This window comes from Lonchura striata, chromosome 26 (genome assembly GCF_046129695.1).
Source record: "Lonchura striata isolate bLonStr1 chromosome 26, bLonStr1.mat, whole genome shotgun sequence".
Classification (NCBI taxonomy): domain Eukaryota; kingdom Metazoa; phylum Chordata; class Aves; order Passeriformes; family Estrildidae; genus Lonchura; species Lonchura striata.
The window spans coordinates 6,724,437-6,743,216 of NC_134628.1; the positions used below are offsets into that span (position 1 = coordinate 6,724,437).

Genomic DNA, 18,780 nt, shown 5'->3' on the forward strand with positions numbered 1-18,780 from the left:
ACACACCCCCCTTTTCCACCCCAGGGAACCTCAGGAAGCAGCCAGAACTTCCCAAAAAAAACCCTTTCCCATATCCTGCACACAGCCAGCGTTGTTCTCCCCCTGCCCAAGATGAAGTGTGGAGGGTAGAGAAGAAAGGAGCTGGTACAAAGTACAGCTGGAGAGAGCAGAGATTTATTTTCCATCCCTTTCCAAGGCAGCAAACACTCCACAGTCCATGTTTACTCCCAGTATCTCCACTCCCCCACTTGCTCCTTGCTCCTCCACTCCTGGTGTTTGCAGAGACCGAGGGAGCCGGGGCAGCTTTGCAGCCCAGAGCTCTGTGCCAGGGGGTTGTGGTCCCACCAAACCCTGTCCCCAGCACGGCGTGGGCCTGGCTCTGCAGGGCTGCTGTCCCCCAGCTGCCACAGGAGCTGACACCAGGCTGTGGCACAGCAGGGGTGTCCTGCAGGGTGTCATCAGCCTGTGCTGGCAGCAGCTGTGGGACAAAGGGGCAGCCCCATCCCAAGCTGACAGGGGACAGCTCGTAGCCAGGTCAACACCTGTAACACCACATGCTACCTGGAGAAGGAAAGTCCTTGTCTCTGGAGCAGAGAGCTGCTGATCCTGCTGGCTGCACCAGGGAACGGCCCTGGCAGCAGCCCAGCCTGCCCTGCTCACCCCAGGGCTACTTCTTGTGCTTCTTCTTCTTCTTCTTGGGAGCCTTGCTGGCTTTCCCGGAGTGCTTGGGCCTCTTGCTGGAGGGCTGAGCTCCATCACTGTCCGAGGCTGAGCTGTCCGAGTCCGACTCCGAGGACTGCTTGGCCTTGTGCTTCTTCCTCTTCTTCTTCTCCTAGGAAAACATGGGAAAAGCCAGGGAATGTGGGAATGCTCTCCCTGGTGCTCACCAGGCCAGCAGGAGCCTTTCTGGGCCTGCTCCTGCATGGAAAGGGCACGGTGCCCCAGGAGGCAGGAGTTAATCACCACTGCCAGCCCTCAGCTGCAGGGGCAGGGCACAGAGCAGGGCAGGAATGGGAGCAGGAGGGCAACAATGTGGCAATCCAAGGCTGGAAAACACCGGATAATTCATGGAAGGAGAGTTCTTGCTCTCATTCCATTATTTCATTGCTCTTTATTAGTAAAAGTTGGAAGGATGAGGCTTTTTTGCCCAAAAATTCGGTTTCTAAACCAGCCATGAGCAACAGCCCTGGAGCCCCAGCCCACCACCAGCCCCCAGCCTGCCAGGACAGGAGCACTGGAGCACCCAAACACTCCCAGCTCCAGGCAGGAGAGCCCAGTGGAGCAGCAGGACGAGGTCAGTGCCCTCTTGCAAGATGTGGCACTTTGCACAACCTCCCTAAAGATTTCACCACCCTCTCCTCTTTCCCAACTTCCTCTGTGCCCCTTCCTGCTCCTCAATTTCCTCTGCACCCCTTTGTGCTCCCCAACTTCCCACTGCACCCCAATTTCTCCTGAACCCCATCCTGCTCATCTTCCCATTGCACCTTGTCCTGCTCCCCAGTTTCCTCTGCACCCCATCCTGAAGATTCCTTCTTACACTCCTCATTCCCAGTTTTCCTTGAACGCCCTCCTGCTCCCAAACTTCTCTTCCAGCCTCCCCTCCTGCTCCCCAGCCTCCCCTGCACCTCTGCTGCTCTCTCCCCCTGCACTAGCCCCACGCTGTGTTTCTGCAAAGCCCCGAGCCAGGAGCTCCAGACTGACCCTCGGCTGCAGCACGAGAACAGCTGGTGTTGGAATAAAGCCCATGAGGGACTCTGGAATGGACCTAAACCCTCCAACTTGAGGTGTGTGACAAAGCAGCAGGCAGAGATTACACTGAGATCAGGCCTGGGGGGCACTGGGATCACCCCCAGGCAGTGTTTAATGATGCAGCACGGCAATTTGGGGATATTTAATCAGGGCACAGGCCTGGGGAGAGAGAGGATCTGACTGATGCCAGAGCTCATCCCCTGTATCCCCTTCCAGTGGGGAGCAGGAATGCTGCCAGCAGCTCCCAAGGGCCTGACACACCCCATCCTGCAAAAACTCAGGTGTTCCCTCCCCTTGGCTCTGGGAAGTGAAGGGAAGCAGCTGAACGGGCCCCTAAAGTAACTGCACCCTGCACATGGTTCATGCACAGCTGCAGCTTCCTGTCCCAGCACAGCAGCAGCAGCTCCAAGGAGGATCCACCAGCTCCAGCCAGGCCAGGCAGTGCCTGAGAGACTTTCCTGCAAAAGGCTCTGAGCACCACGGAGTGGTTTGGGTGAAAGCCCACCCAGTTCCACCTCTGTGCCCTGGCAAGGACACCCCCACTGTCCCAGGAGCTCCAGCCTGGCCTTGGGCACTGCCGGGGATCCAGGGGCAGCCACAGCTGCTCTGGGAATTCCAGCCCAGCCCCTGCCCACCCACATGGCCAGGAATTGCTTCCCAATATCCCACCCAAATCTCCCCATTTCCAGTCTGAATTCCATTCCAATTCCATTCCCTGGCTCCTGTCCCTCCATCCTTGTCCCCAGTCCCTCTGCAGCTCTCCTGGAGCCCCTCCAGGCCCTGCAGGGGCTCTGAGCTCTCCCTGGAGCTTCTCCTCTCCAGGGAGCACCCCCAGCTCTCCAGCCTGGCTCCAGAGGGGCTGATCAGGAATTTTTGCCCTATTAGAGGACTCAAGCAAAGAAGCCAAGGAGGGTTTCAGGGAGCAGAGATGGCCACTGAGGTGACCAAAGCCCTGGGACAGGCTTGGACAGCCCGCTGAGGAATGTGGCCCAGCAAGCCCAGCTCAGGGCTCTGACTAACCCAGGTTTTAAGCACCTGTGCCCAAATTGGACTGGGTGTCCAAGCACCAGGCCCTGGCTACCAGCTGGTGAAAAAAGAAAGAAGCTGGAAGCTTATTTTTAATCAAACAGAACAATTCTTTTAGGGAGCTGGAAGAGCAAAGAGAACACCCAGAGCTGAGCATCCAGCAGAGTCCTCTGGGATTCCAGGGAAGGGAGCAGAGGATGGAGTGGCTCACACCCACCAGACCCTTGGCACATTTTAGCTCCCTAACAGCAAATAATGCCACCCAAAACTGAGTCTGTTTTCCTGTGGGGTAACAACAGACTCACTGCAAAGTCCCTGACCCACCGAGGAAAGGCAGAAGCAAATCCTCCCAGCCCTAAGAGGATGGAAGGAGTTAAATCCTCCAGAGAAGGGGATGCAGCAAGGAGAATTTTCTCAAGCTTTTCCAGCCTGTGCACATGGTGAGAAAGTTTGAGGAAACCTTCACAACCAAGAGTTTCATTCCAAAGCTTGGGAAACTTTCTCAGGATGTGAGGGCTGAAGGCAGGACAGGATGTCACACACAGGATGCTCCTGGGGATGGAGCAGGAGACAAAAAAGCACACATGGGCATTGTGCTGACTGGGAAAAATCAACAAATCCTCACTCTCCCCTTTTTGGGGGCTTCTAACAGCCAAGATTACTCCAAGAGAAACAAATCCCTTTTCTAGCACACAGTGGGGTTCTTGGGGTGTCCTGAGCAGGGCCAGGAGCTGAACTAAGTGATCCTTGTGTGTGTGTGTCTTTTCCAACCCTGGATATTCCATGATTCTCTGATTCTTCCAGTGCAGCAAATCGGCACAGCCTGGGCTGGAAGTGCAGCTGGACTCAAGGAGAGCTGAACATTCCCAGAGGATAAAAATGTGGCTGCTCCATGGCTGGAAGGGCTTTGGAGCAGCCTGGGACAGTGAGAAGTGTCCCTGCCCACAGCAGGGGTGGCACTGGATGGGATTTCAGGTCCTTCCAACCCAACCCATTCCAGGATTTTATGATTTTCAGTAGCAGGAGGCAGCACTGCCAGAAAATCCTCCTGCACAAGCAGCATCCTGCCCAGACCCTGCCTTCAATGCAGCATCCCTGGGAGGTCAGCACTGAGGTCAGCAGGGAACTCGGCGTGCAGGGAGCGTTTCCAGCTCAGGGATTGCCCAGCAAAGCCCAGCTTCGTGCCTGCAGGGCACCCTGAGCTGCCAAATGCCCTCCAGCCGTGCTGGATGGGGCGCAGCTCAGCTCTGGCACACCCAGCTTGGATCAAGCACACCCAGCTCAGCTCTGGCACACCCAGCTCAACTCAAGCACACTCAGCTCAGCTCTGGGCACACCCAGCACCCCAAACACTGCATTTTGGGGCAATATTTGGAGAGGATTTGGCCCAAGCAGCTCTCAGTGCAGAGGGCTCCCAGCACACAGAGCTGCACTTCACGGCTGCTTGCACATCCTGCCCCACCTATGCAATTATCACACCATAACCCAACAAAAATGCTCCAAAACCTCTCTGCAAGCCCCTCCTGGAGCTGCCAGCAGGACAGAGCAGGCTGGGCTGGAGCCTGAGAGCTGAGCTGGTTTTCATGGAATTCCTTCCCTACTGCTCCAGAAACCCCTCCAAGAGGGGCCCCTCCAGCACTCCTGTCCTTTGTGAGGAAACTGCTCCAGGCTGTGCTCTCAGAATGTTACCACAGCTCATTCCTCCTAAAGGTATTTGGGGTTGAGATAAGAGGGGAGTGCCCAGACTGTCCAAAAAGTTGAAATATTTTTCACCAGACCTTTTTGAGGAGTTAAGATCCCACTCCAAGAATTTGTGTCTTGTCCTTGTGAAAAACTCGAATGGATTCCTAATGTCTGTCTGCATCCCCAGTGTGTGCCAGGAATCCTTCTGGGCTTCTTAATTTTGTGTTTTATCCTCATTCCACCAGCCAATACCATTCCAAGCAAGATTCGTTACTCAGCTAAAGGTGTTTTTGCATCCTTTATTGGGGGAGCAGTCAGAATGAAGCTGAGAAGAACCCAGCCTAGAGCCAGCAAATAAAGACAGCCAGATTCAGAAAAATTTCAATTAAGACAATGTGTGGAGGGCTGTGCCCTCTTAAATCCATGAAAAAAACAGTAAAACTGAGGATGGACCAAGGCTGGATGAGCCACAGGTCAAAGAACAAACACACTTAGGTGTGGTTTTAACACGAAGATCTGCAGGAAGATCTGGAAATCTTCCCCGAGGTGGGAAAAAGAGCAGTAAAGGCATAAAAAAGCCCCAATCCCAAAAGCCATCCAAAACCACCTCAGAGATGAGCTGTTCCATGTGGAATAAAGCTCATAAGGAACTTTGAAATGGATCTAAACCCTCAAATTTGAGGTTGTGTGAGCAGAAGCTGGGATAAACTTGGAGAATTCCAATGCAAGGGTTATCCCTCAGCCAGCACTGCAGGTTTTTTCTTGGAAGTCAAAGGCAGCAGATCAGAAGGGCTCAGCCATTCCCAGCCTCCTGCCTCCCACACAATCCCAGCAGGGACACTGCTGTTCCCACAGGAGCTCCTTCACCCCCTGACCCCAGGAGGAGAAGGGACACAGAGCCTGGGCCTGCCCAGCTGTCCCAGACAGGCTCCAGGGCTCATCCCTGGCACAGCACCAGGGAATCCTGGAACTGTTTGGGTTGGAAAAGCCCTCCAAGATCAGCCGGTCCAACCGTGGCCCCAGCACGTCCCCAGGTGCCACATCCACGTGGCTTAGGAGGGACAGGGACTCCACCACTGCCAGGACAGTTTTATCAACCCTTTGTGTGAAGGATATTTCCCAAATATCTGGATGGGAGATGGCGTATAAAAAGGGAAAAGCAGACAAGGGAGCAAAAATTTCAAAGAGAAGTCAGGGGGGCTCCACAAGCCCTCAAAACACCCAGGTTGCTGAGATGGCGGGAAGTCAGGAGTGGTTTGAGCAGAGATGGGGTCAGAGCAGGTGCCATCCCCTGCCTTCTCCTGGCCCAGGGGACAGGAACAATGGCAGTTCTGGAGCAGTGGCTGTGTTTGCTGGCTTTTCATGTGCACTTCGGTGCAATCTTGCCCTCCTCTGGGAAAGAGGAGAAGACAGCAGCTACACTCTTGTGTTGAAGGTACAAGGATGGGGAGAACAGCCATGTTCTTGGTCTGTCAGGCCGCACACAAGTGGAAAACCTTTAGGTGTCTATTTTTTCTAACCTGCTGAGCAGTGGCTACCCTGAACCTCCCTGAGCACAACTCAAGGCTGTTTCTCTCACCCCACCCCTCATTCCCTGGGAGCATCCCCCCGGCTGTCCCCTCCTGTCAGGAGCTGTGCAGAGCCACAGGGTCCCCCTGAGCCTCCTTTTCTCCAGGCTGAGCCCCTTCCCAGCTCCCTCAGGATTCTCCATCCCATTCCCAGCTCCATTCCCTTCCCTGGACACCCTCCAGCCTTTCTTCTCCCTGCATCACCCATTTTCTCAGGGATTGCAGCAGACAGGACAGGGCTCAGTGCTGCCACCCAAGGATTTGTCACTGTCACACCAGTGCCACCCCCACACAGAGACCTGGATCCAGCTCCAGCCTGGAAATGCTGGGGGGGCTCAGGCAGGAGGGAAAACAGGAGCTGGGAACCACTGGGAAAGCAGGTGAAAAAAAAAAAGGGGGGTGAGGATCCTGGAGGAATCTCTAGGAAGAGGAGAAAAACCCCAGAAACTGAAAGGAAACATCAGATCCAGGAAAGCACAAAGTGCTGATCCTGAACAATCACAAACTTTAATTTTATTGCTCTGACACTCAGTGGAGATGGAATCCCTTGGGAGCTGGCAGCTCCCTCCTCTCATTTAAAAACACCAGGGCCACACTGGTGTCACACACATGGGAGGGGACAGGTCAGCAAGGAGATTGTCCCTGAATCCACAGAGCTATTTCCACGTGCTGTAAATCCCTGGAGCTCCAGGCAAGCAGGGAAGCACATGGTGGCTCCCAGACAAGATCACAGCAGGCACTCCAGACTACAAGGGAACCATTCATCTCCAGGATCCCACATCCTGCCTCCAAAAAAGCTCCAAGTTTTATTATTCCAGCTCTGGAAAACATCTGACAACTTTTGATGTCACCCTTGAGAAGGGAGGGAGATCAAAGGAACAAGTGAGATTTCAAGGAAAGCTATTAATCCACCAACCCAAAAAAAATTGGGAACAAATTCAGGACAGTGACCCACATTTCCTGTAGTGTCAGCAGGGCAAGACTCCACTGGGAATCCCTGGTGGATGGGCAGGGGGAGGATAGCAAGCAGTTTGTGCTATTTGTGCACTTTGTTGTGTAACTTTTCCCCAAAACTTTGAAATAACTTGAGTCTTTCTGCCTGTTGCCAGTCTCCAGGGATACAGAGAGGCCACAGAGCTAGGAAGAGGGGAAAAAATAGGGAAAGGGCTTTGGAAGAGTAATTGAAAGTGGACTGTGAAGGGGCTAATGGAAGAAGTTATTTACTGAAGTCCTGAACTGGGTTGTGGCTGTCCCTGGATGTGTCCCAGGCCAGGCTGCATGGGGCTTGGAGCAACCTGGGAGCATGGCAGGGGTGGGCTGGGATTTAATGTCCCTTCCACTCCAAACCCCCTGGGATTCTGTGAATACTCATCCCTGAATAAACCTGACCACAAAAAGCTCCTGGCTTGGGTTCAAGTCTCACCTTGTTTTATTTTATCTCATCCTGCTCAGAGCCAGAGGTCAAACACAGCCTGGGAAATGTCTCTGATCCGGTGCCATTTTCACAGGGACAGAAATTGCTCTGAAGCCTGGGAATGTGCAAACACAGCCAGGGATTTTCCCCCAGAGTGGGCAGATAAACCCAATTCCCACAGCTCTGGCAGGGTCAGGATACCCCTGGAGCCAGCAGGGCACCGAGTCCAGATCAAAGGAAAGTGTGAGGGCAGGAGAAGGGAGGAAAGCAGGAATCACAAGAATTCAGGACACTGAAGCAATGCCTGTAGAGCCTCACAAAGACCAGGAAAAACAATAATCAGCTTTTTCTCACTCTAAGAATATCTTTGGAGGGCTGTGTGTTGTAGCACAAAACCAGCTTGAAGGCAGCTTGACAATAAAAGGAGAAAACCTAAGAATTAGTAAGAATCCTGCAGAGGAGATTCCTGCTTTGCTACAGAACCTGCCCAAAACTGAGGCACCTTCTCAGCCCACACCTGGCTACTCACACACACCTTGCTGGAGTAACTCAATTGTAACTACAGAGCAAATTCCCATCCCCCATATCCCTTTCCAGGCCAGCCAGAGGCCTCCTCATACCTTTTTCCTCTTTTTTGAAGACTCCTCAACTTTGCTGATCTTTTTATCTCCTTCATGTCCTGCTGCTGCCCCCTCCTCTTCCTCCTCCTCTGGAATGAGGCTGTATTTGGTTCCTCCAGGCTGCATGAAACACTCCTTGGCAAAGTGACCTAGGAGAAAAAGGTGTTTGAAGGAACAACCCAGCCCCTCTTCCTTTTTTTTTTTTTGTTCTTTTTTTAACAAATGCCTTTCATACACCTGAAGTGCTGCCAAGGCTCTTTTGATTATTAGTCACAAGGAGAAAATCTACACTGGACATTTTTTATCCTGAAATTTCAGCCAGTTGAACATGCCCTGATTAAACAGGACAGGGAACAAACATAACCCAGGTCATTCTGGAGGAATTAGTTAGGCAAAAAAGATAATATTCTTGTCTCAACAAGTAAAAATCTGTCTCTGCAGGGGCTTAATCATCCCAGAAAAGAATGGGGGAAAGGTAAAGTGGTGTGATTGGCACCTGGAAAATGAGCTAAAGCCACAAAGGAGAGAAATTCAGCTCTTCTGGTTCTACCCTCTCTACTCTGGAGACATCAAAGTTGACCTACTAAGAGCTGCAGTGGGAATTTGGAGAGCTGGCACCTGCTGTTAGGAGGAGACACCATTATTAAAAAGTATATTGAAAATAGGTATAATCCTGGTTTTGGGGTTCTTTAAAATAGTGATTTATACATAATAGTTCTTTAAATAGTAGCAATTCTTTAGAACAGTATTTTAAGGATACTTCTGTACAACTACAGAGCCAACACTCAGCGTTAGCCTCCTCTAGAATAGCACCAGCCCCATTAACCATTTCCTCTAAATAACACAAGTAGGGCACAGCAAAAACTCCTGCAGAAGAAACTACTTTGTACCTCAGCAACTTGAATAAATCTACTGAAAGGCACCAGAAAATCATCTTCACACTGCTGAACCAGGCAGGACATCATTTCAGCAGGCCACAAACTTGGTTTTAGCTCTAAGACACAGCTCCAGTGTCCCACCAACAGAGCTGGAGCTTCCACTGATGGTTGTTCATGGTGGAATCACTGCTGAAGGTTTGTTTGCTTCTTAAAAACCAAAATCAGAGTAATCATCCCAGCTGGGACTCAGCAGTGGGGCTGGTCCATCCCCACTTTGCTGAATCCCCAAAGATCAGCTCCATGCACAGCAGGGGCTGTTCCCGAGCCTTTCCTGTGCTCACCTGTCCCTTGCTGTCCCTCAGTGCTCTGGAATGTCTACGGGGACTGTGACAACTTTGCCACCCTGAAGGGACACAGCGGGGCTGTCATGGAGTGTGGATTTCTCTCTTGGGGTTCCCTAGGTCAGGGTGACCCCAAGAGATCTGAAAAGTCTTTGCTTCCCTGGCCCGAACACAGCCAAATGAGGAGTCTTGCAATGCTTCTGACTGTGCTTTTTCAAGGCTGTTCATTTCTCCTTATCTATCATATTTTCTCTCTGACCTGCCAAGCTCTGGCTGGTACAGAAGCCATGCCAGTCTGGCTTTGAGTCCTGGGCAGCTCCCACATTATATAGTCAAAACTACATGTGTACGTTTACAATTTCTTCACCAATTCCCATCAACTATGTCAGACTGTGAATCTCTACCTTAAACCAACAGAAAAGGGTCACTATCACAGCAAGACATGGAGGACAAGAAGAAAGGAAAGAAGGCCAAGATATACCCAGATTCCTCCATCTTGTACCCCTGAATTACATTCTAAAAAACCCAAAATTCTACTTTTCCATCCTGTTAGTTCAAGTATCACACCACTCAAACCCTTGTGACTTGTAATTCCTCACACAGAGTTGGCAGTTTTTTCCACAGGCTAAAATCGAAGTCATAGATGTTTCTGACTTCATGCCAGGGTCTCTGAGCCCCCTGCCAGGGTCCCGAGACAGACAGGACAGCCAGAGGGATGTGCTGGACTCCGACAATAGAGCTGCACTATAACACGGATGGCAGATGAGGGCAGGGGCTCTGTGCTGCTCAGGGACTCACTGCAGCTCAGGGAACAGGGCTGGAGCCCCAGGAGGGGCTGAGGGAGCTGGGAAGGGGCTGGAGAATCCCTGAGGGAGCTGGGAAGGGGCTCAGCCTGGAGAAAAGGAGGCTCAGGGGGACCTTGTGGCTCTGCACAGCTCCTGCCAGGAGGGGACAGCCGGGGAGTCGGGCTCTGCTCCAGGGAACAGGGACAGGAGGAGAGGGAACGGCCTCAGGCTGGGCCAGGGCAGGCTCAGGGTGGCAGCAGCAGGAATTTCCCCATGGAAAGGGGGCTCAGGCCTTGGAACTCCCAGGGAGGTTTGGAGTGCCCATCCCTGGTCCAAGGAATTGCTGGATGTGGCACTCAGAGCTCTAGACTGGGGACAAGGTGGGGACCAGGCACAGCTTGGACTCGCTGTCCTTGGCACTCTTTTCCAACCTAAATGATTCTGCCTCCCAGCAGGAAGCACAGAATGATTGGGGTTGAAGGGACCTCTGGAGATCCCCTGGAGGAGGTGACACAAGGACACATCCAGGGGTTTGGGATGGCTCCAGAGTGGCAGGCTTGCCTCCCTCCCTGTTCCAGAGCTCTGCCACTCCCCATGGACAGAAGCTCTTCCTCACAGCAAGGTGGAGCTCGTTGTGTTTTAGTTTCTGGCCACCAGTCCTTTTCCTCTCCCTGAGCAGAGTCTGCTCCATCCTCTTGACACCCCCTGGAGATATTTGTGTGGATTGATGGATTTCCTCTTAGTTTTCTTCTCCACAATCAAGCCCAGCTCCCTCAGTCTCTCCTCATCTCTCCAGTCCTTCATCATCTTTGTGGCCTCCACTGGCCCCTCACCAGTAGCCAAAAAGGGTGTGATTTTAAGGAATAAACTTTTTTTTTTAAAGGACTTGAACTAAGTATTTTGGTTTTGAAGCAAGAGATAAAAAACTTCCTCCTCTAAAGGATAAACATGGAACCAAAATTCAGTCCTTACAACCACATGTAACCACGTCAGCTGTGGCTGTGGCTGCCCCTGAATCCCTGGAAGTGTCCGAGGCCAGGTTGGACATTGGGGCTTGGAGCAGCCAGGGATGGTGGAAGGTGTCCCTGGGGACTGGAATCAGGTGGGATTTAAGGTCCCTCCCAGTTCAAACCATTTTGGGATTCTAACCATGAGGCAGACATTGATACAACCCCAGCAAGGGTCACTGCCTGCCTGGGACAAAGCCATAAAGAAGCAGCCCAGACCCACCTTTGCAGCCACATTTCTTGCACACCGTGTTCAGCACGGCCTCCAGGGTGATCTTCTGGCTCGTGTAGTCCCTGAAGGTGCGTTTCCTCCTCTCATCCTGACTGGGAGGACAAGAACAGCTCCATTTTCAATCCATTCTCATCTTTAATCCCTCATTTTTTACAAACAAAAAGCTTTTATGTTTTTGTATGACCACAAGGCTTTTAAAGGTTAAGTGGTGTGGTGGTTTTGGATTGCTAATTGGAGATTTCACTAATTTTGAGATCACATCTGTGAATGTCTCCTGTTGCAATGTATTTGCAGGGTAAGGCCCTAGTGTGCACCAGCCAGCCTGCTTCTAAGTTTGTTTTCAAAGCCTCAGGAATTCATCAAGGCTATTGGAACATAAATTGTGCTAAATTAAGGAAGAAGAGGCTGAGAAACCAAATAGCAAGAGCACAAGAACTGGATAACAGAGGGCTGTGAAACACCTGGGTGTAACCAATCACACACTGTGAGAAATGCAGGCAGAGAACGAGGGAGCAAGACACAGGCACCAATGGAGAAGTGTGATCTGAGTAGTTTGTAGAATCTGTAAGTGTGTGTAATGTAAACAATAAAGGCTTCTGCTGGACCATACTGGCCAGTTGTGCAGGAGTCCTGGATTTCCCACAAGTGCCTCCCATGCAAAACCAGGACACTCGCAAAATAAAACTTTCTAAACCGAAAGAGCAGAGCTGACCTGGCCTTGGGCACAGCCAGGAATCCAGGGGCTGCCACAGCTGCTCTGGGAATTCCAGCCCAGCCTCCCAGGGAACAATTCCCAATTCCCAAAATCCCATCCATCCCTGTCACGGTAACAGGCCCCTGGCTGGGCAATAATTAGCATTGATTCCATGATTCAAGAAGGTTGATCAATATCTATCTTTTTTAAGAAACCCCCCACTTTTATAGACAGTTACAATACAGCTAGACTTAATTGCTCCTCTAATCAAACCACTATCACCACCGGCTAATTAAGAAACAACCATTTGGTAAATAAATCTCCACAACACATTCCACATGCTCACAACACCAGGTGCAGCAAGTGAAGATAAGAATTGTTTCTCTGCTCTTCTCACAGCCTTGCCCAGCACAATGCCTGGGAATGCTGTGTTTCCCTCTGTGGGCACAGAGCTGCTGCCACACAGCCCTGCCCTCTGGCAGTGGAAGCCACTCCCTGTGTCCTGTGGGAAACCATTCCCTCTGTTCTGCTCAGATTTACCCACTCAAGGGAAACGTTGTTGGGATCCAGGTCCTTCCCCGTGCCTTGGTGAACAACCTTCATGGAGAGGGAGAGCTTCAGTTTGTCATCCTTCATCTGGAAAACACGCAATTAGCAGGATGAATTATGGGTGCTGGGATGCCTGAAGTGCGGGAAGAATGATGTGTAGGACTCTAATGACTTCAGAAGGCTAATTAATTACTTTATTAAACTATATTGCACTAATAAGAACTATCACTAACTACCTGTATCATTAATGAAAAAGCCTGTGACTCTCTGCTGAGTCCCGACACAGCTGTGGATCCAACTGGTCAATGAATCCAAACAGCATCACCAGAATCCAATCAAGCAATCACCTTGGGTATACAATCTCCATTCCACATGGGCACAAGCAGGGAGCAGCAAATGAGACAAGAATTATTTTATTTTCTCTGCTTCTCTCAGGAGAAATCTTGAAAAAGCCAAGTCTCTCTCTGTTCAGAGGGTATGTGAATGCCTCAATAAATGACTTAAAAACGTTAATGAGTGTTGGGGAAAATGAAACAGGAAAGCCTTATAATATGATTGCCTGGCAAAAGATTTTGAGGATATAGAAACTATGAGTGAGATTGAAATGAAAGCAAGTTTTGAGTTACTGAACAACTGGAAAACAGCGGTATGGCCAGCTGAAGGTAATCCCCTTTTGATGAAACAACACCCTCTGCTTGCAGACAGCTCCAAGGGGCAGAGCAGACCCTACTAGCTGGGCAGAAGGGTCGTTTTGAGGGTTTAAAATGTGTGAGGACGCTGGACTCCAGGAGGGTTTGGGTGGATGGAGACCAGAGATCTCTGAAGGCTGATCGTAGAATATCTGGTTTATTAGGGAGGGTGAAAGGCCCTGCTTGGAGTCACCAGACGTGACCCGTGGCAGGCCCCAGGGTGTGGGGGCAGGGAGAGTCAAGGGGCAGAGGGAGATAAGAGAGGATCCCAAGAGGATGTTCCAGGAGAGGGGCAGTTCCAAGAGGGTGGAGGTTCCAAGAGAGCGTCTGGCTCCTCAGGGACTCCTTGTCAGGGTCTTCAAGGTGGGCTGGAACAAGACTTGGGCCACTGGGGTCACAGACTCCTGATGCTTCAGGGGAGGGTTACAGGTGTGGGATGACCCAAACATTTTGGGGGGTGAGATAGAACATTCCATTTGACCTTTGGATTTATCTGTAGGTAAGGGCATTGTTCAACCAGAAGGGAGGATTGTCCTCATCCTGGCTGTACTATTGTTTTCTACTTGTTCAGTAACTAAACTTTGGTATCTCAAAACTTGTTACCATCTCAATCTCTGTATTTTCTAAGTCTTTTGCCAGACAATCATATTTATAAGGCTTTCCTATTTCATCTTCCCCAACAAAAATGTACCACTGTCGCCCTGATTCTTAAGATTTTCTAAAGCCTTCCGAGTCTGCATTCTGTTAGAGAGCTTTCTGACACAACCTTCTGTAAACAACCTATTGTTTTGCATTCCTTCATAGAAGTGGAGAAACTTGATGTACTAGTAGTTTGTCCAATGTCATTGGAGAGGTGGCACCTTCACCCTCCAATCCACTGTCACCTTTGAAAAAGTATAAATGCTGGAGTCAAAAAATAAACTCTCTCTTTTTCACCTTTGCAATAGCAGTGATTTGTGTTGTGCTTTCACGTGTCCTATAGTGACATACCACAGTATAGTAACGTCATGATTCTTTATAGTATGTAAATGCTATAGGATTTGTATTGTGTACTGGGCTGATTAGTGAAAATTGGAATATCCAGCAGAGAAGATTTATGGTATTGTAACGGGAACTTGCCTCTCTGTCTCTTGCTCTCTGGGGCCTGCTGGGAGCTGTGGCTGCAGCCCCAGCAGGGCCCTGCTCCCGCTCCCTTTGCAATGCCCCCGAGTGCCGAGCCCGGCTGCAGAGATCCCCCGCTCCCGGCAGGCTCCCAGAGCCCCGCAGCGGCGCCCTGCCCGGCACCGAGCTCACCTCTCTGCCGATCAGCTTCACCCACACCCTGTCCCCCACCGCCAGCATCTCCGCGGGGCTGTCCACGGGGCACGAGGACAGCTGGCTCCGGTGCACGAGGCCTGCGGGGACAGAGGGACGCGGGGACAGAGGGACACGGGGACAGAGGGACACGGGGATTAGGGGGGACATGGGGGGACAGGGGGGACAGGACATGGGGACGGGCATGGGGGGGCCAGAGAGGGACAGGAGGGACAGAGAGGGACAGAGGACAGGAAGAACGTTCACACCCGCCTTCCCGAAGGAATGGACCTTCCCATGCCATGTCGGAAGAATGTGGTGGGGCTCATAAATTAATGCATCAAATTGATAAATTTTCCGTAAATTAATTAATGAAATAATTAATAAAATAAAAGAAGAATTATAACATTATTAAAAATAATAAAATTAATAATAAATTGATGCAATAAAAATAAAATTATAACATAAATAGAATAATAAATAAATAAAAACAATAACATGTATACTAATTACTACATTAATAATAAATTAATACAATAAAATGACAGCATAAATAGAATTAATAATAAAATAATGGACTAAAAATTGAAGTATAACATTAATAAAATTAATCAAAAAATCAATAGAATAATATATTTAATAAAAAAATTATTAAAATATTAAATTCATTTTACTATAAAATATATGTTGTTATTTATTACTAATTGTGTTATTGATGTGATACTTTTATTCTATGAAATAATAAAATTAAACCACAGAATTAGTAATTGCATTAATAAACCAACAAAATAAAATAAAAACATTAATAAAATTAATAAATAATAAAATTAATCAACAAATTAAATGAATAAATAGAAGATAAATAAAATATAACAATTATTAGTGTTCAATTCATCCTCTACTCATCCTCTTATCAGTTTTACACAAACATTCCTGCACTAAACCTTGGATCTGCATTTCCAAAGTGCCTTGGAGCAGGTAATCCTTTGGGGTGTGGGAAGGATGTGGTTTTATTTATCAATAAATAGGATTTAAAAACTATTTGTTTTAAATCCTTTAAATTGAGTTTTATATTTATTTCAATTTCTATTCATTTATTTTTACTTTCTTTATTTTTATTTATTTAAAAATATGTTCCCTGCTACAATTTCTTCTGAAAACTTTATTAATTCCTTAGCTCATTTTTAATTTCTGTTTTTTGGTTATTGTTTTATACTGCAGCTACCACCAGTAAAGCTGCAGATGTTAATAAATTATATATTCTAATAAATATAGGAATATATCCTATATATATAATATATATACAGTAATAGATGTATCAAATATATATTACATATTATATATACAATAATATACATTATAATATTATATATTTGGTTATATATTTTATCTATAGTATATACAATTATATACCCTATAATATATATATTATATATGTATCTTTTATATTTTATATATAATAAAATATATTATAACCCATCTACTGTTATATATGTTATATATACCTTCTATATAACATATATAGTAAAATACAATACATATTGTTACTATACTTATTATTACTATTATTACTATTACTATTATTATTTAAGTTCCAGAATTTCCCCAAAACCCACCACAAAATATCCTTAAGTTACAAAAAAGTCCTTTGAGTCATTCTTGGTAATCATTCTACAGTCCATCATCTTCTAAATGCTTCCCAAATTTCTTCCTCATTTAGGAAAAAACTCCTTTTCTGATTTTTTTTCTGGAAGTTTTTAATTGTGAGGCGGCTGCTTGCCCTGGCCACAGCTCCATAAAACAGCTCCAGGGACACCAACCTTGTTTCCTGCAGCCAGGGATTCTGATAAAGGCCCCAAAATCCGTCACTGCAGCAACCTGGGGAGAAAATCAGAGCAGAGCTGCAGGAATCCCTTCCCAAAGGGGGAGAAATCACAGCAGAGCTGCAGGAATCCCTTCCCAAAGGGGGAGAAATCACAGCAGAGCTGCAGGAATCCCTTCCCAAAGAGGGGAGAAATCACAGCAGAGCTGCAGGAATCCCTTCCCAAAGGGGGAGAAATCACAGCAGAGCTGCAGGAATCCCCTCCCAAAGAGGGAAAAATCACAGCAGAGCTGCAGGAATCAATTCCCAAAGAGGGGAGAAATCATAACAGAGCTGCAGGAATCCCTTCCCAAAGGGGGAGAAATCACAGCAGAGCTGCAGGAATCAATTCCCAAAGAGGGGAGAAATCATAACAGAGCTGCAGGAATCAATTCCCAAAGAGGGGAGAAATCACAGCAGAGCTGCAGGAATCCCTTCCCAAAGAGGGAAAAATCACAGCAGAGCTGCAGGAATCCCTTCCCAAAGGGGGAGAAATCACAGCAGAGCTGCAGGAATCCCTTCCCAAAGGGGGAGAAATCACAGCAGAGCTGCAGGAATCCCCTCCCACACAGAGGAGAGTGCCCAGCTCCACGTGTGGAGATGGGCACAGAATCAGCCATGGCTGGGCAGGAGGGACATTAAATCCCACCCAGTGCCACCCCCACTGTCCCAGGTGCTCCAGCCCCAGTGTCCAGCCTGGCCTTGGGCACTGCCAGGGATCCAGGGGCAGCCACAGCTGCTCTGGGAATTCCAGCCCAGCCTCCCAGGGAACAATTCCCAATTCCCAAAATCCCATCCATCCCTGTCATGGTAACAGGCCCCTGGCTGGGCGATAATTAGCATTGATTCCATGATTCAAGAAGGTTGATCAATATCTATCTTTTTTAAGAAACCCCCCCACTTTTATAGACAGTTACAATACAGCTAGACTTAATTGCTCCTCTAATCAAACCACTATCACTACTGGCTAATTAAGAAACCACCCCTTGGTAAATAAATCCCCATAACACATTCTACATGTTCACAACACCAGGTGCAGCAAGTGAAGATAAGAATTGTTTCTCTGCTCTTCTCACAGCCTTGCCCAGCACAATGCCTGGGAATGCCGTGTTTCCCTCTGTGGGCACAGAGCTGCTGCCACACACAGCCCTGCCCTCTGGCAGTGGCACCAGGAAGAGCCCAAACCTTTCCACAAGCCCTGCCAGGCTACAAACCCCCCCTGCATTTTCCAGTGGGGAACAGCACTGGGTGCACCTGGAACCATCCAGGAAATCATTATTTCCTTTCCTTTATCCCTCTGGTGCAATGATTTTTGGTCCTGGTTCTCATCCTTGATTTAGGAATCTGAATCCCAGAGTGGTTTGGGTGGGAGGGAATCTCATCCCAGCCCAGGGACCCCTCCCACTGTCCCAGGTGCTCCCAGTGTCCAGCCTGGCCTTGGGCACTGCCAGGGATCCAGGGGCAGCCACAGCTGCTCTGGGAATTCCAGCCCAGCCCCTCCCACCCTGCCAGGGAACAATTCCCAATTCCCAATCTCCCACCCAGCCCTGCCCTCTGGCAGTGGGAGCCATTCCCTGGCTCCTGTCCCTCCATCCTTGTCCCCAGTCCCTCTCCAGCTCTCCTGGAGCCCCTCCAGGCCCTGCAGGGGCTCTGAGCTCTCCCTGGAGCTTCTCCTCTCCAGGGAGCACCCCCAGCTCTCCAGCCTGGCTCCAGAGGGGCTCCAGCCCTGCAGCAGCTCCGTGGATCCCTCTGGGCTCTCTCCAGCAGCTCCAGGTGCTGCTCCTGTTGGAATTCCGAGCTCTGAGGGTGGGGAACCCAGTGACAGAAGAGGTCGGAACTGCCTCTCCTCGGCTGCCCCCGCAGCTGCACATGAACAGCCCCCGGACACAGGTTGTGCACCTGGACAGAGCTGTGCATCCCCAGAGCTCCCCCGCGCTATCCCGACCGAACCCACGGAATGAATTCCCCCCGAGCTTGGCCCGGGCCGCGCCAGCCGTGCCGCACCTCGCCCTGGAAGATGGAGTAGAGCTCGGGAAGCGGCTCCATCGCCTCCCGAGGCGCCGTGACAGCCAGCTGGATTCACCCTCGCTACCGCATCTCCTCTGCAGGATGCTGAGGAAAGAAAAATTTCATTAACGCCCGAAAAGCCCCAGAGAGCACCCGGGGTTCAGCGCCTTGAGGGGCGCGGGGATTGGACCCGCAGTGCTGCGGTGAAGGACTGACCTGGACCGGCGCAGAGGGACAGGACGGCTCCTCCCGGAGCCCGCGGGGCGGTGGGGGCTCGTCAGCACCCGCGGCAGCAACACCAGCGCGCCGCCATCACCCCCTCACGCTGAGGGGCCACGCTCCTCGCCAATCACAGCGCGCAATGTTGCCGTGGGATGGTCCCGC

The 18,780-nt window shown here is 49.8% G+C and overlaps 1 protein-coding gene across 1 annotated transcript; it reads right to left on the bottom strand.

Annotated features, from left to right (window-relative positions):
* Positions 1–152: 152 nt before the first annotated feature.
* Positions 153–18,735, bottom strand: ZCCHC17 (zinc finger CCHC-type containing 17). Its single transcript, XM_021528397.3, has 8 exons — positions 18,613–18,735; positions 18,394–18,501; positions 16,349–16,406; positions 14,529–14,629; positions 12,542–12,633; positions 11,295–11,395; positions 8,061–8,209; positions 153–832 (listed from the first exon to the last, which is right to left on the bottom strand). The coding sequence occupies exons 2-8, from the start codon at positions 18,433–18,435 to the stop codon at positions 668–670; spliced, it is 708 nt and encodes a 235-aa protein (XP_021384072.2). The 5' UTR covers positions 18,436–18,501; positions 18,613–18,735; the 3' UTR covers positions 153–667.
* Between the last annotated feature and the right edge of the window lie 45 nt (positions 18,736–18,780).